At 36.6% G+C, this 16,452-nt stretch overlaps 1 protein-coding gene across 1 annotated transcript in view; it reads left to right on the forward strand.

Moving 5' to 3' along the window:
* Nucleotides 1-15,835, forward strand: part of scaf11 (SR-related CTD-associated factor 11) — a 36,380-nt gene extending 20,545 nt beyond the window's left edge. The window contains exons 8-15 of the mRNA XM_088644784.1: nucleotides 4,906-5,012; nucleotides 5,461-5,583; nucleotides 6,087-6,190; nucleotides 7,029-9,509; nucleotides 11,407-11,756; nucleotides 12,670-12,873; nucleotides 14,005-14,124; nucleotides 14,281-15,835. Of these exons, the coding sequence (XP_088500910.1) occupies nucleotides 4,906-5,012; nucleotides 5,461-5,583; nucleotides 6,087-6,190; nucleotides 7,029-9,509; nucleotides 11,407-11,756; nucleotides 12,670-12,873; nucleotides 14,005-14,124; nucleotides 14,281-14,400 (3,609 nt within the window). The 3' untranslated portion in view covers nucleotides 14,401-15,835. The remainder of the gene's footprint in view (nucleotides 1-4,905; nucleotides 5,013-5,460; nucleotides 5,584-6,086; nucleotides 6,191-7,028; nucleotides 9,510-11,406; nucleotides 11,757-12,669; nucleotides 12,874-14,004; nucleotides 14,125-14,280) is intronic.
* The last annotated feature ends 617 nt before the right edge of the window (nucleotides 15,836-16,452 follow it).

The following is a 16,452-nucleotide window of genomic DNA, read 5'->3' on the forward strand; positions in this document are numbered from 1 at the left end:
TTCCCTTTTAATCAAATTCTAAAAGTATGCTTGTTGACTCCGGTATCACGTTAGTTAAAGACTTCGAAGCTTACAATGTTTAGGGAGAAATGGAATACCGGTGTGTATTTTTTTCTTTAAAGTACCGAGACCAGCCATATACTGTATGTTTATGTTAAGATTTCCCTTCAGTGGTAAAATTAGATATGAATATTCAATACTTAAACGGGCACAGTTAAGACATTAAATATACATATTGTATACAGTACAGTTTGCATACGGTAATATGTTTATGTTACGCGATTAAAAAATAAATAAAACTGGAAGGTCCAGCACCACCATTATGTTTATATGGTTGTTTTTGTTGGTTGGTTGTTATTATGGTTATTAATAATACGATCTATAGTTGAAATCTGAGCCTAAATAAAAAGAAAAAGCAAGTGATTAGGTTTATGAGCAATCTAATTACTTATTTGTTTAAAAAGCTATATAAAATAAAGTTTATTATTAATTTGCTGGACAGAGCGGTGAACATTATTATGCATAAGACAAAGATAACGATCCTGATCAGTTTAGAAATCTGTGTACGCTGTAAGGTTTTTACTTCTTAAACTTTTAAAATACACGTTTTGAATAGAAAGAAATCCTCTTCCTGGTATAGCAAACCAGCACGTCTTTTTTCTCCAATCAGAGGGGTGTCAGATAGTGTCAGCCAATCACCATTCTGCGTTGGGTAGCAACGGGTGACTGTTCTCAGGCGGAAGATGTAAACAGCTTAATGTTCGTGTTAAATAATTTTTTTTAATTCAATTAAACGGGCACAGTTAAGACATTAAATATACATATACATACTGTATACAGTACAGTTTGCATACGGTAATATTTTTATGTTACGCGATTAAAAAATAAATAAATAAAAATGAAAAGTCCAGCACCAGCTGGATTCGCACACACAACCTGCCAGTTGGTAGTCACGCACCTAGACCAGTAGGCTACAAGAGAGCTCGCATGATCAGGCAGGCGAAACAGCCCTACATAGCTCTGCCGCAGTACACGGATATAATCATACCGTTATTAAATTCTTTAGATACGCGATTCCATATTATATTCCCTTTTAATCAAATTCTAAAAGTAAGCTTGTTGACTCCGGTATCACGTTAGTTAAAGACTTCGAAGCTTACAATGTTTAGGGAGAAATGGAATACTGGTGTGTATTTTTTTCTTTAAAGTACCAAGACCAGCCATATACTGTATGTTTACGTTCCAAAATTAATATCGTTTATGGCCTTCACACGCGTTACAGTATGCTCCTATTCTTTTTATGCTCAGCTACTAAGATTTCCCTTCAGTGGTAAAATTCAATATCTACAACGGGCACAGTAAAGACGTTTACAGTAAGTCTTTCTACGACAGACCAACGGACCACGAGTGCCCCTGTCGGTCAACCAATCACGCACTGCGGTATCGCGTGTCATCATACCTGCGGTATCTGTACTGCGGTGTCTGTACCGCGCACTTTGAATGGCTGCATCTGTATGTCTACAACTGCAAGGTGACCATTTGGCTCATTTAACCTGTTGGACAGGTCATGCCTTATTGATCCAAGTATCTCATCTGTTTCTTCCATTTCGTGAAGGAACAACATGGCTGGGTAGCTTGTTCATACTCCCACAGTCCTTTGTGTAAAGAAGTGCTGCCTCTTCTCACTTATAAATGCACTTCCACGTATTTCTTTGGTAGTTTATGGAAATTGAGAGAGAAATCACACAGTAGTAATATGGAATAAACTTAAGTTTCTGTATTTACTTTTTTACAAAAAGTGCAGGCACGTCTTCAGGATACGGCAGTAGTAGGCTTCTGTTGCAGTTTCTCGTGGAACTGCATTGCAAAACACAAGTGCTCTAAGCAGTATCTGTACAGAATCACAGGACTTCACATTCACTTCAAGACATGAATGGGTTACACTGCAAATAGCTGCAACTGTTAGTTTTTCCTGACTTCCTGAATAAGGCTCAAATATATATATCTCCTGACTACAACAATATTCATGCATTTGTTTCCAGATCACTCTGAATCTCAGATCCAGCAGTTTTTTGTATAGCATCCAGTAAGATATGTCTTTTGTAACATAAAATGGCTAGAAATTTAATTGTAAAAAAGTGGAGTGTAGCTTAAGTTAGTGACCCAGCTTGACCCCACATATACAGTACCAGTCAAAAGTTTGAGTGCTTAAACTTTGAGTACTTATCTTAAGTGAACTGCATTGAAAATGTTAATTTTTCATTTTCAATAAAAGTAACACCCAAAGCAAGTGGATTTCAGTCTGAAGCCCAGGTTAGTCAGAAATGGTGTTGGAACACTAAAAGAAGTTGAAAATTCTTTTTTAGATGTTCTAACAGTTAACTAGCATCTTACCTCACTTAAGATTATAAGTGCACATATGTAATTAAATATTAAGTGACTATCCTCAAACTTTTGACTGGTACTTTACTTCATGTAAATGTTTTTATGAAGATTGCCATTAAAACGCTCAAATGTTTGAGCAGGAAGTAGAAACTTGCCTTATATCAATAAATTCCACCTTGTGAAAGGTGGCTTTATTTAAATGTATGGAGTTTTTGCAGAAATTGACGAACCTGTGACCAAGTTTGAAGGCAGTATATTCTGAACAAACTCCTAAACTTTGGCTAACATACCCTGCCATAGTTTCATTTCAGATAAATGCGTTATGGTAAATAATTTAAGGTTATATAAATTATTTTTTCAGTGTTTTATTTAATCTCACTACATAATTATTTCACTGTTTTTGGCCAAATGACCTCATCTCATTTGTAAGCTTTATGTTCACTTGGTCATCAGTTCAGTCACCAATTGGTAGTGGACAAACACTGTGATATTCTTCTACTCAGATACTTTCTCAGAGTGTTCTGTGATCAACTGCAGAATGATCAGATGCCGAGACAAAAAGTAGAAGATTACTACTGAGAGATCTATAGCAAAAATGAATGGAAGTTATCTGCTCTGATTCCTTCTGTCCTGAGATGCTAGTTTTGATCCTGCTGCGGACCTTGGTTTTAATATACTGTACATGACTCTTCACTGCTTGAGTTAGTTATACAAGAAAACATTACATTGAAAATACATTTTGAAAATGAGATCCATCACAATGGCAAAATTAAGTGTCAGAAAATGAAGCCAAGTAAAGCAAAGTATTTCTTAGCATTCAACCTGTACATTTCAATTTGCATGCAGTTTAAATTAATCAGTTATTGCTTTAGAAAGTGGCATAGTTTCTTATATTTTTTTATAATAAATTAGAAGTAGCTCTATACCTAGATTTGGGAAGTGTGGGTGCTACAATGTAACATTTTATGCACTATTACTTGGCAGTTTCAATATATCAAAAATGCAGTGTTGCAAATTACAAGCCATGGGTCCCAGTAGATTCTCTCAATTTATAAATCTAAAATCCCTTACATTTCTGTAGTAAAATACAAATCTTTATGAGCAAAACTAATCTTTTGAAAGTAACAATAATCTTATTATGCTAATTTTGAGTTATACAAGTGGGATAGTTGCTTTATATCTGTCATCTTAAACTGTTTATCCCAGCTCTACTCCTGATTATCTAATATCTTGGATATTCACAGTGGTATACATCTTATCTTATCGTTTTTGATTATTTAAAAAACAGTAGGTGTGTATTACCATTTGGTAACCATCACCAAGAAACTAGCGTCAAAAAGATGGTGCTCTGTGTCACTCTAAACAGAAACAGGCTTGGGTTTACTGGCAATGTATTCAACCTGTGGAACCCTGATTAAGGCTTTATTCTAAACTTGAAATTAACTTTGAAATCCATGTTAAGCAACATGCATCATCCAAATGAATTGATGGGCAGCATTTGCATTGTCAGTTCTTACAGCGAAGAAATATTTGGCTGGTTTCAAATACAGAAAATGCTCAAAAAGTGCTCAATAGATAGTGATGTTTAGCTTGTATATTTTTATTAATTGTAGACAAACGTTAAAAACATTTTAATCTAGTGAAAATGCTTTTCTTTGCCACATTAAACTTTGGGTTTTTACCTTGTTGTTCACCTAGTCTTGCAGTGAGCTCTTAACACAGATGTTGAAATTACTTCATCTGCCCCACTGCTCCCTAGCTCATGGTGTCAGTCATGTAAATGACTCTACAACACACTGCGTGATGCTCACACCCTTTCTCCCTCATCTGTGTTTCTCTGCAGTTGTGCTCATATTTTAGAAAGTTTAATATGACAGTACTCAGTTCTCACATTTTGCCATAGATCATATGAACTGTGCATGATATAAGCCAGATGTACCTTTATCAGAGTGTTTAATTGATATTTTATGATATTTTAGCAGAGCTGGTTAAAGTAGAGGAAGGTCCTGGCAGCTTTCATAGTACTATAGTTGTTGACTCTGCATGAATGCACAGTATACAATCAGTTTGGTAAAACACTTCATGATAATCATTTTTGCATTTCAAGACTGAAAGACCACAGGGTACTAAGATGCCTATTGTATCCACAATGTTGTTGGGAATTACACAATGTAGAAGTAGTTCAGGTGGGTAGCTGTGTCAGCATATGTAGTCTACAAAGGTTCAAGTAAAGGTTTATTCCATGCTGAAAAGAGAAGAAAGGGGAAACGACGTTTCGGCTGTGGAGCCTTCTCCGGGTGTCAGTTCTTACACCCGTGTCACACCCAAAGAAAACTCCATAGCCGAAACGTTGTTTTCTTTCTTCTCTTTTCAGCATTACACAGTGGATACATTATTCATTCTAACTGTATAGAAGTTTTAACATGAATGTTCTCAAACATTTTACTTCTTTCAGGAGGTCCAGGTTTTATGCTTGTTTTTCAGAGACCCAATTTAGGTTTTCTTTTCATTTTCTAATAGGTCAACAGAGGGACCTGTTCTCAACAGCTTGTTAAAAATGATTTCTCTTCTAAATCCCTTTCGGGTGGCCAGCTTAGTGGATCGTGTATCTCAGTTTCTGAAAGCTGGTTAGTACACATCTAAACCCCTTCCTTTATATAAAAAAGTTTTTTTACCTGTATGATTGCCTACCTTTTCTAAAAATGTTACTCTCCCATCTTCACATGGTTATAAAATGGAGCTTCTCACTGATCCTTGATATTGTCACTTTATATGTTGCTTATGAAGTCAGAGGTTTTTGCTGATTTTAACTCTATTAATCCATGCAACATATTAGGTTTAACACCATTTAATCATGTTAATGTTGCCCAGAAATTGTTTAGCTTTTGAATTACATTATAGTTCTTCAGGAAATTTCAGAAAAGATGTAAATTCCAGGGAATCTTTCAAGATCTAAATTTTAAAAAAAGTATTTGAATAAGGAACTGTATGTGGAATAAATATGCAAAATATAAAATATATCACTGCTTTCTGAGCTTTGGGCTGACTTTACTGTCCACTGAAAATGTTTTGCAGTGCAGACTTCCTGGACATGTACGAAGGAGAGCCTCTGTTACGACAGAAGCGCTGCAGGCTGGAAACGTGTGAGCGGCCCTGGCTGCCTGTCTCTACTGCAATGCCCGCCGACGGACTAGTTCGGTGAGCTCCGCACGCCGTCAATTCCACCCTCTCGGACATGGAACTGTTTCTGTTCCTAAAAATTCATCTTCAGCATAGTTTGGAGACAAGTATCCGAATTCTGTTGAGGGTGCGTCAGCAAGTTTCAAAGTAAAAAGCTTTCAAAACATTCCGAAAACTGAATTGGGTGTAAGCACACGTTTTTGATTTGGGGGCATTTTTCAAAAAAGTGAATGCAGTTTAGCATTACTTAGTGCTTTTTCTTTGAAGTTGTGAACATTGAAGTTGTGGTTACAACTTGGACAGTAAATTACATTTAACATCTGAAGCACACAGAATTTTTTTTGGAGAATTTTGATTTCTATTAAAATAATTCACTATGAAACTAAGTGCTCAGAGAATTCTACAAATAATATTTCAGTATCTTGCACAGGCCTTACACAAACTGATCTAACAGTATAGTGACAGAATGCCAGCTTTCAGCTTCAACCAATTTAGTATTTTCTTTTATTTCTGTCTTACAGGCAGTGCTCTGATCCTTCTGAAATGCTAAATGGTTTATTTCCCTTGAGATCATTATTACCAGACTCTACCTCTCCAACGAATCCTTTTGCAGCCGGACATTTCAGTGAGTTTCTGAAAAATCTAATTTGTTTTTTTTTTCCTTTTTTTAATCTACTGGTAGCATTGTATGATAGTATATACTGTATATCCATCGTGGGTTGTAATGTGTAATTGTAAAAAAAAAATGATACCCTTAGATCACTGACCTAATCAGCAGTTATAATAAAACATCTGCAAAAAAAAGATGAAAAAAAAACTAATTGTTTGCACTGATTGTTCTCAAGACCATGTATTTTGGTGCAGTTATATCCAAGAAAATGTGTACTCAGTGGGATTAATATGCACTTTTCTGCAGATCGTAAAAGGAAACTGCTATTACTGCATGTATTTGTAGTGTGTTTTTGCATTAAACTCATCTTGCATTTGTGCTTATCATATGGTACAGATTAGGTTCACAACTCAAAAAACTATTCACGTTTTCTGCCTAAATATGCATTTTTAATTTATACTAAATCAAAACATTAGCAATCAAAACATCTTTTTTTTTTTGTAAATGTGGCAGATTGTCGTGATTTTGCTTCCAGTTTATAAGGAAACTGGTTTGTTTCCCTAACACTACTTCATAGCTTCCAAGCAAACTAAAATCCTTGTTTCCAATTAAACCAACCATTTAATTAGATTGCTGTGGCTGTACAATTAATGGGTTGTATTATGTTATATTCAATGTTAACGAAAGAAACTAGTGTTAATGATGAAGTAAGCTAATCCTATGAATTTGAGCTGGTATTTTTTAAACACCCATAATTTTAAAATATTTTAATGATGTTTACATAGCTGATGATGTTTACAACTACCCTGACTCGATAATGCCTTTGATTTTCTTTTCTTTTATTTCATTCCAGTATTCGTTGGCAAAGAGTGTGCTGTCACTTGTTCCAAGGGAGAAGAAAAGAAGAGTTCTTCACGTGCTTCTGGCCCGAAGAGTTCAAAGAACAAAAGTGAGTCCTCCACCACAAGAAGAAGGTCGACCCGCAACAGCAGAACAGACGAATCATCCCCTGTACAGGATCCAAGTTCATCACAGTCTAACCACTCGGATTCTGATTCGTCTGTTACAAATACTTCTGCAAAAGCCAGCAGCATCTCCAAAAAGCCAGAGAGGCAAGCGGCAAAGAGGAAGTCTAAGCAGGCGGCTAAAGAAAAGCGTCCAGTGAAAAGAAAAGGTAGAGCCACTAGAAACACCTCTAATAAACCCACGAGTAGTCCAGAGGGGAGTGATGTTGAACAACAGCAGGTGGAAGAGGAAGAAGAGAAAGAGGCAGCTGAATGCTCAGATTTGCTACTGTCAGATGGTGATCAAAATCCAAACACACAAATGGATGATTCCAGTCAGCATTCAAGTCCGGAAGATAATTACACAGAAACATCCGGTCACATTTCTGAACATGAAGACAATAATACCAGATCCTCAGCTGAGATGATGATAAATGACAAAAGAAAAGATGACAGTTCTGATGAGGAAGAGTCAACGTCTCAAAATAATGATGACCTTCCCCCATTAACTGTGAAGGAGAAGCAGGATGAAGATCCAGCTGTCCAACCTAATCGCTTTCTTCTGTCTTCCGATGAAGAGGTTTTTAAAGATTCAGCAGTCTCACCTTGCAGCCAGAAGTCTTTAACACTAGAAGGAGAAAATGTGGAAGATAAAGCAGATTCAGTTTGCTGTGATCCTCCTTTAAGCTCTTTAGAAAAATATGAAGAAGTAAGGGCTGAAAGTGCTTCAGAAAAAGAAGATTCTATGTCCTTTAGCAGTGAACGGCCTTACTCACCTGTGGACATTAACATGGATGACATGGAAGCTATAGGCCATGGTGTTAGTTCAGAGTCAGAAGCAAAAGAATGGTCATCTGAAAAATGCATATCACCTCAGCCTGTAAATGAGTCAAGTGAGCACACAGACCCTAAAGCGTGTTCAGATGATTTAGAAGAATTTCATCATTCTGATAAAGAAAGTAAAGAAACTGTAGACAATGAATCAAAAGCTGATCAACCAAACAGAGCCATTCCCAAGAAATCTCAGGAGGAATTGGATGTGGAAGGGAAATCTTTACAGGGATGTGAACATTTCCATATTGATCCTCAGGTTACAGAATCTGTGGACAGTAGTGAATGTAAAAACGGAGTGTCTTTCGCTGAAGATAATAATGAGATGGTACCAATGGAATGTGACTCTCCTAATAGTGAACTTAGTGAGCTGAAAACTGAAGAGAACAAAACTGAACATGCCTCTTCTACAGCAGTACGTCTTGTGTCTGACAGCCAAGCTTCTGAAAATGACAAGAAAATGGAACAGAGAACTCCAGATGAGACCACAGAGAGTTCCACAACAGAACAGAAGGAACCAGAGAAAAAGGAAGGGAGGCAGCGCAAATCACGTTTTCACTCTCCTTCTACAACCTGGTCTCCTAAAAGAGATTCCAAAAAGGAGAGAAGAAGATCAAGATCTAGGTCTAGAGAGCGTGACGCAACCCCACCTACTAGGCGAAGGTCCAGAACACGCAGCAGGGACAGAGAAAGTGATAGTCATAGGAGAGACCGTAGCCGTGAGAGAGAAAGAAGAGGGAGAAGACGGTCTAGAAGCAGATCTCGGTCCAGAACATATGGTAGAGGTTCGTCCTCAGAGAGGACCGAGAGGGGTGGTCATTCCCCTTGGAGAAGGGACAGGTGGTCCAATGATAGCTGGAGGAGCTCTAGGGGAAATGACCGACAGAGAAGAAGTGATCAGGAAAAGCAAAGTGATTTCTTAGGCAAAGAATCTAATGAGCCTGACAGTGGAGGCTATGCTGAAATCCCTCCAGAAAGAGGCAGGACAGAAAATCCAGACTGGGTAAAAGAAAAAGTAAAGTCTGACTTGGAGTTGAGAGGCCGTGACACTGGAGTTCTTAATGAATCTCGATGGGATGAAAATAAGAATGATGGTGCAGGAGACTCCTGGAATCGCAGTTTTAGCCCAGGGGGTTGGAAATCGGATCGTGGGCGTGGTGGGGGATCTGGGCGTGGTGGTGGCTTCAGGGGAGGTTTTGGACAGGCGGAACCAATAGAAAACCGCTGGCAACCAAGAAATTCTTTCTCAGGGATCTCTAACAATTCAGGGAATGACTCTTACAGTCGGTTCAATGAAAACCGTCACAATAGACGGAAGGGCGATCAGGATTTTGTAGCCGAACCTCCCGTGGATCGTTCTGGCTGGTCCTCTGCTTCCAGCTGGGCTGTGCGTAGAACTCTGCCAGCCGATGTGCAGAATTACTACTCCAGGAAGGGGAGGAACTCTTCAGGCTCACAGGGGGGGTGGATGAAACAAGAGGAGGAGACACCTGGGCAAGGTAGGACTTGACGGTTTACACTTTGAAAGAAATGTCAAAAATAGATATTTTAAAGCAGTGTTGCCTTGAGAACTATTTCTGAACAGTACTGACTTATACTTTTTGTTACAGGGGGTTTATTTAAATATTGAACTGTCCGTTAGTAGTAGAATGTTTTCTTAACATGCTCTATAAAAGTTTATAAATTAAATAAGTAGCTTCTAATTTTCATTACATGTTGGAATTTTATAACCTATTTCAGAACATATTAAATATAACCACCTATAATTACATTCTGAATTCCTAGAAATTGCTCAATAGACAGAAGCATGTCCTATGAAACTTAATTAAGATCTTGCTTTTAAATCTTCAGTAGTCCAGGAATTATCCTGAAATATGACTCTCCTGGAATTTCAATTTAAACAACACCATGTCTGAAAGGGACCTAGTGATTTGTATCGAAGGTTTAGTATGATGCCAACTATCTGAAAATTAACACAATGTTTCTGAAACAGGTGGTTTTGTGTGAACAGTAGTTTAATAGCTAAGTTAATAATGCACTTCCACCATTTTAAAAGACAGGAGCTTGTGCCCCAATCACATTGTTAGGAAGCTACTCGAGATACCACAACTTTTTGGGTGAAACTACATTTTTCTGCTTCCCACATTATATTGATGAGAACATAGCTAAGTCTACATAAACATTAAGATCACTTTCTTTTCTAGGGAGTCCTACAGCTCTGTATCACCCACAAAATACATATAATGTGTGTTCTTGCAGCCTATGTGGATCACTTTGCCTTTGTCAATATCAAATTTTATTTGCCATTTTGTAATTCTTTCTTTGCCTCTTGATTTCAGCAAATCACTGAAATCAAGAATATTACTAAACTGAACAGACTTAAACTGTGATCTGCAAATGCATTTAAACACTGATTAAGCGTCTATTAACAAATCCGTGAACTTGAAAAATTTAGATAATTAAGAAAAAGTATAACAGCATAGATCAAAATTCCACTAGTAACAGTAGAATATGTCCCCTTGAGTAGAATATGTAGTATTCTTGAGTAGAATATGTAGTATAGAGGTCATAGGTGTTTATTCATAATAAATATCACAACATTAATATCCTTAATAAAAACTCTAGGATAAGTAATATGACAGTCATGTTGCATAGCTTCTTTAAAAGTGATGGAAAATTACTGGTGTCAATGCAAGCAAGCAGTTTAAGTCAGTATGCGAGTGATGTCCCAAGTTAGGACAACAGATGCCAAGGCAGCAGCAGAGAAGCAGTTAGTGGAATTCAGATTAATTCTACAGAGGGGCAGAGTTAGCCAAAATTTTCCACCCTTTACAGCACTAATCCTTTACAGAGAGGATGTTTTGGGGGAAAATGGACAAATCATCAGATGCATCTGGAAAAAAATGCTGTGGTACAATCGGTGCTTATATGGTTACAACTAGTCATCATCAGGTGGTTTGTAAACTGAGTCAAAACTAGTATTAGTATCAAGGCTACATTGTCCATGTTCACATGTGGACTTATATGGTCAATTAAATTTTTATGTTTAATATAGGTCAACAAAATTGATCATGATAAAACAGTTGGTGAGGTTAATGAATACTCCCCCCCCCCAGAGTTCAGAAGGGATAGTAAATGTTTCATGGTTTTTCAGCATCGATTGTTCTAGACATTTTTTTATTATACAAAATATTACATGTTCCTTTGTATAATAAAAAAACGTCTAGAACAATTGATGCTGAAAAACTGGGAAACGTTAACTAGTAATGCAGCTGCCTACTTTATTCTAAACTGTAGTGCCGAAGTGAAGAATGCACTCTAATTCTTCATTGGTACTGCAGAATGAAATTATATTTGCAAAACATTTTAATTACAGTATTTTTTTTGTCTTTTTAGATGCAACTGTCAACGAACAGAACAGTCAGCCCGGTGACTGCCAGCAGCTTCCTGTTAATGTGATGCATCACCAAATGAATGTAATCCCGCAGCCAGTCAATCCACAGCCTATTAACCCACAGCCTGTGAACATCCTGCAGTTCCCTATGGGCGTGCCCACACCTGCAATGAACATCCAGCCTGCCCCATTCAACATGTCCCACCAGTTACCAGTGCACATCCACTCTGCAGTGCCCCTCATGCAGGTGCCAGCTCCTGGGTCTCAGGGTCTACCCCCACCCCCACCCCCTCCTCCACCTACACAGCAGGCTAGCTTTTTGGCCCCGCAGTTGGACAGCAAACAGCCTCAGGTGAGCTGGCATGGCGCAGTCCTTGCTATCAGCGGTTATCCTACTGAGTTCAGTGGCTCTGTTGACTTTTTTAACCTTATTGTACACTCAAGGAATTGAGGAGAGTTGAATGTTCTCGGAGAGCGACACAATTGCAGACAGTGTTAGAAAAGGTTTTTCAGTCTCTTGGTTTAACCTTCCCACTTAGAGTTGGGCAGATGTGATCTTGTCTTGAAAAGGTAAATACACTTGGACATGCTTGTGAAAATATACTTTCAGAGATTACATCCAGGTTTTCCTTCACAGTATTTCAACACTTGGTTTCAAAGGATTGTGCCAGTATATGTTGTTTCCCACTCTCAAGCTTATTTGTTCATACATCCTTCAAATACACATGCTAAAAAGTTTGGTGTCCCAACTCTCAGAACTTGCATTTTAGTCTGAAATGATTGGTTGCTAGATCATTAGGGATGTTTTATGCAATTTTGTTAATTTTTAAACTGATGCTTTCTACTTGAATTGTCCAGACTGATGCTGTACTATAGATAAATTAATAGATGTTTAATAATATATACCCCAACAACTGTTTACGGACCAGTTTCACAAACTGAATCGTGTGTTGCTGCAGATGCTGGTTGCTTAAATGATTTGTTGTGGTTTAAAACCACAAGTGTGACTGAGTGATCTCCCTTAATGCACATTATGTAAAATGCCATTGGTTATTTTGTTTTTTGTTTTTTTGTGTGATTTTGTACTATTGAATATTTTGAACTTAACTGTTTTAAGCAGTAGTGTAGTGGATTAAGACATATTATCAATTCAATTGAGTAGGGTGTAGATATTAAAATGTGAACCTGACATTTTTCCAAATATAGCTTTATTTTTAAAATGATGAACTGGATATGTTTGCTGATCTTGTTTCCATCTTGAGCAGGCAGTGACCAGTGCCCAGGGGGGTAACAAGTTCAGCGCCCCTCTCCTGCCCAATCCAACCAAAGTCCCAGGAAGTGCAGTTCAGGGACCACCTAGCATCATTCTTCCATCGTCCACCACCCAGAGCAGCGCGGCTGGAAAATCCATTTCGAGTAAAGAAACCATCAGAGTTGAAGTCAATGCTGACAGTTCAAAGAAAGAAAAGGCATGTTTCACCTTTGTGACTATATGTATATTTAATTGTAGGCTGAAACAAAGCAGGGATTTCAATTTGTATACAAAAATGTTTCCAGAGAAATTCATTGTACTTTTTTCCTTTCTCTGTACACAAACAATTGAGTAATTATGAGCTTTTGTGAAACCATTGACTCATGATTTAAAGATGTTTGGTGTTGTTTGCATTTTAACTGGATAACACAATAGGATCTGAAGCATTTTACTTCTTGGGGACAATAAATGAAATGGGGCATGGAGATACTGTAGTGATTGTATACAGTCATGAGTTAAATTAATCCCAGTTTCTAACTTGATGAAGCATTAGAATAACATCTCTTTGATAGCATAAATTCCTGAAAATAGCAGAGTTTTGTGACATTTTTTAGAAATATGTAAATCCGACAACAGCGATCATTTCAGGTAAATATTTTTGAGTTTATATTCTAGTGCACAGGTATTTAAAGTACATTGTGATATCGTGTCACTGTTGTCAAGCACTGATTCAATTTGTGTTAGCTGTTATTAGTCGTCAGTATTATCCACCTAATAATTTTGTGGAAAGCTGTATGAGATGAGTAGTGCTGGTATCCTAATTTTAAACAACTGAATGGAGAGATTTTGATCTGTTATTTAAAAGGTAAATTAAGATTATGTTCTATCTTCATTGAATTATTTTAATACAAAAGACAGTAGTACAGTAGGTACATGATTGACAGTGAATTGTATGTTATATCAGTTACACAAATTTGTGTTTGTAGTTTCAAACTTTTATAGTAAAAATAAATATGAACGCAACATACTGTCAAAACCTTCTCCAGATTCAAACTGGAATCTAGTGAGAAGTACAAATGTGTAATCCACTTTCTAAACCGTGTTATGTACACAGTGATTAATGCCAGTTTAATTGCATTTTGCAGAAGTCGGCAATAAAACCTATTTCTCTTTATCTAGTATGCAATAAACTAAAATTGCATTTCAGTGCAGATGAAGCAGGTGGATGTTTTATGGCAATTAATAGTGGTAGATTAAAAATGTACTGCATTTAGTATTTCTGTTGCCATGCATTTAATGATTCAGATTTGAATGGTAAACTAATATGCTTGTGTTCATTTATCTCCAGAAGCTGCAAATTCAGGAAAGAGCTATACAAGAAGTTAAGCTGGCAATTAAACCATATTACCAAAACAAGGACATCACCAAGGATGAATACAAAGAGATTGTACGCAAAGCAGTGGATAAAGTAAGTAAAGACGGATTTAGTGGGATAGGTGTGCAGCAAACATGGGGAAAAAAGTGTTTAACATACTGTAGATAAAAATAGCATTTTGCATAGGTTTGCATGGTTAGAAGTTAGCGTAAGAGATGATATTCTGTTAAGTGTTTCTTTTCCTTTCAGATTTGTCATAGCAAGAGTGGAGAAGTCAATTCTGCCAAGGTGGCAAATCTGGTGAAGGCATACGTCGATAAATACAAACATGCCCGCAAGAATAAAACAGAAGATCATGGAAAGTTATGAAACATGTTTCTTTAAATATTTGCTAAGTGCAATTTCTACCAACTGTAACATTATATTCAAACTCTTAGGGACAGACTGGAAATAAGGTTTTGATATCGCCAACGTAATGTTAATATAAAATTTTTTCTATAGATTTCATATTTTGTTTAAAATAAGAGAAATTGAAATTATAGATCGTAAAACCCTTTGTTTTAAATAGGTCTGTTTAATTGGTAACTACTGTTATTCTCTGAACCTGTTAATGGTTAAAGCTTAGCATGCTGGGCCAGTGGAATGTCTTCTGATTTATAAATTGTACAGATTGAGGACCTGCAGTAGTGAGATCACATCGATCTCTTCTCTTGTAGCTAATTGGTACTGAACAGGTATGTACAGTTTTCATCTATCAGGATAAGGTCTTTTCTTAAGTTTTTAGGTTACAATTTTTTCATCTTTTTTGTTTTTATATAAAGGATTCTCTTAAAAGCCTAGGTAATTGTGTTGCCTTCATAATTATTTGTAGCAAAAACTGGAAATATGAGTGCAGGACTCTGCTGTGTTCAGTCATGTCAGAAATCTTGTCACTTTCTAAGGATTTAATATATTCAAATTAGGTTAGGCATTTAAGTGTAGTTCGAGAAACAAATCATTTTGCTGATCAGAAATCCATGCCCTTAATTTTTTGTAAAATGTGCTGCGTGGACACTGTACCTATAATCCAGAAAGCATTGAAATAAATGATATGCTGCTTATTGTGATTTTCATGTGCATTGTTTTTAGGAGTTCTGTCTAGACTAAAACCAGCAGATACTGTACAACTTCAGTGTTATTTTTTATAGCTAGCAATTATGTTGGATTTTTAGTTCATCATGTAGATAACACTGAACTGGTTTAGATTTTTTAAATTGGAAAATCAAGCTATATTTGTAAGCTTCTTCTTTTTGGTATGTTTATTTTGTGTTGGAATAATGAAGTGTATGTATGTGGCAGATTTTTTATGAACAGTCCTTCTGATGAATTGTAACCATAAACAATGAATGCAGAACTTATAACTTATAACTTTTGCAGTTATTCAGAAGGCATACTGAGGTTATCTGTAAAGAGCTGATTTTAGTAGTGTTCTGCTTAAATTGCAAGTCATTGAGGTATCCATACCTTGCAATAGTACCCGAGTACAGTTAATTGAAGTCACTTGTTTATATTTTCAGTTATCTGCTCCAGCATTTCATCTTTAAAGCAATATCTTCCGCGGCTTTTTTGCAATACAGCATCCAAATTGAAAACCTATACTGACTGTTCATTTTTCTTTCCTTCCGTGAATATCCCATATAAAACATTAGCAAGGGAATACTGTTTGTAGAAGATGTGCGTTCATCAGGTTCTTTAGACGAATGTCATTGTAAGATTTGTATATATAGGAGAGATAACAGGCATAATAAAAAAAAATGAAAAGGTTCCTGTACTCTTTGATTAATGTTTTGGGTATTTACTGAAAGTTTAGTTTTGCTAGTCATTTTCTTTGAATTTTTAATGGGTTTTCCAAGGTAGGGTATTCTCTTAAGCCATGGCTGCATTGCTCTTCTCTGGAAAGATTGCAGAGTGGCAATATCTTTTAAAAAATATAGTTCTAAGAAATTCTACCCAATATTCTAAATGTTTGGCAGTCTATACAATTTTAACATAACCCTTAAGTTCTATGATTTTAACTATATATCCTAACATTTTGTTTGACTTTTTTTATTGGATGTCAGTATAAACATCAGCATTTTATTGTCGTTTTTAATTTTCTACTGTAATAAGGATGTCTATTGTGCTAAACGTGTGATAAGTACTGTACAGTGTGCGTGTGGTCATCCTAATTCAACCATATGTCTTTTACTAATGAGGCATGCTTCCAGTCAAGGAGTCAGTTAATTATTGTGAGATTCTCCTCGGCTGATCTTGTAGAGTGGTGATCAACTTGTACTGGAATGACGAAGGTCAATTGGGAGCATTCATGTCACTCTAGCTCATTAAATTCACAGAAGCAAGGAGTATAAAGATGATGTATCTTTGTGGTTTTCCAATGCGTAT

The sequence above is a fragment of the Lepisosteus platostomus genome, chromosome 9, assembly GCF_059453375.1.
Source record: "Lepisosteus platostomus isolate fLepPlt1 chromosome 9, fLepPlt1.hap1, whole genome shotgun sequence".
In the NCBI taxonomy this organism is placed as follows: Eukaryota; Metazoa; Chordata; class Actinopteri; order Semionotiformes; family Lepisosteidae; genus Lepisosteus; species Lepisosteus platostomus.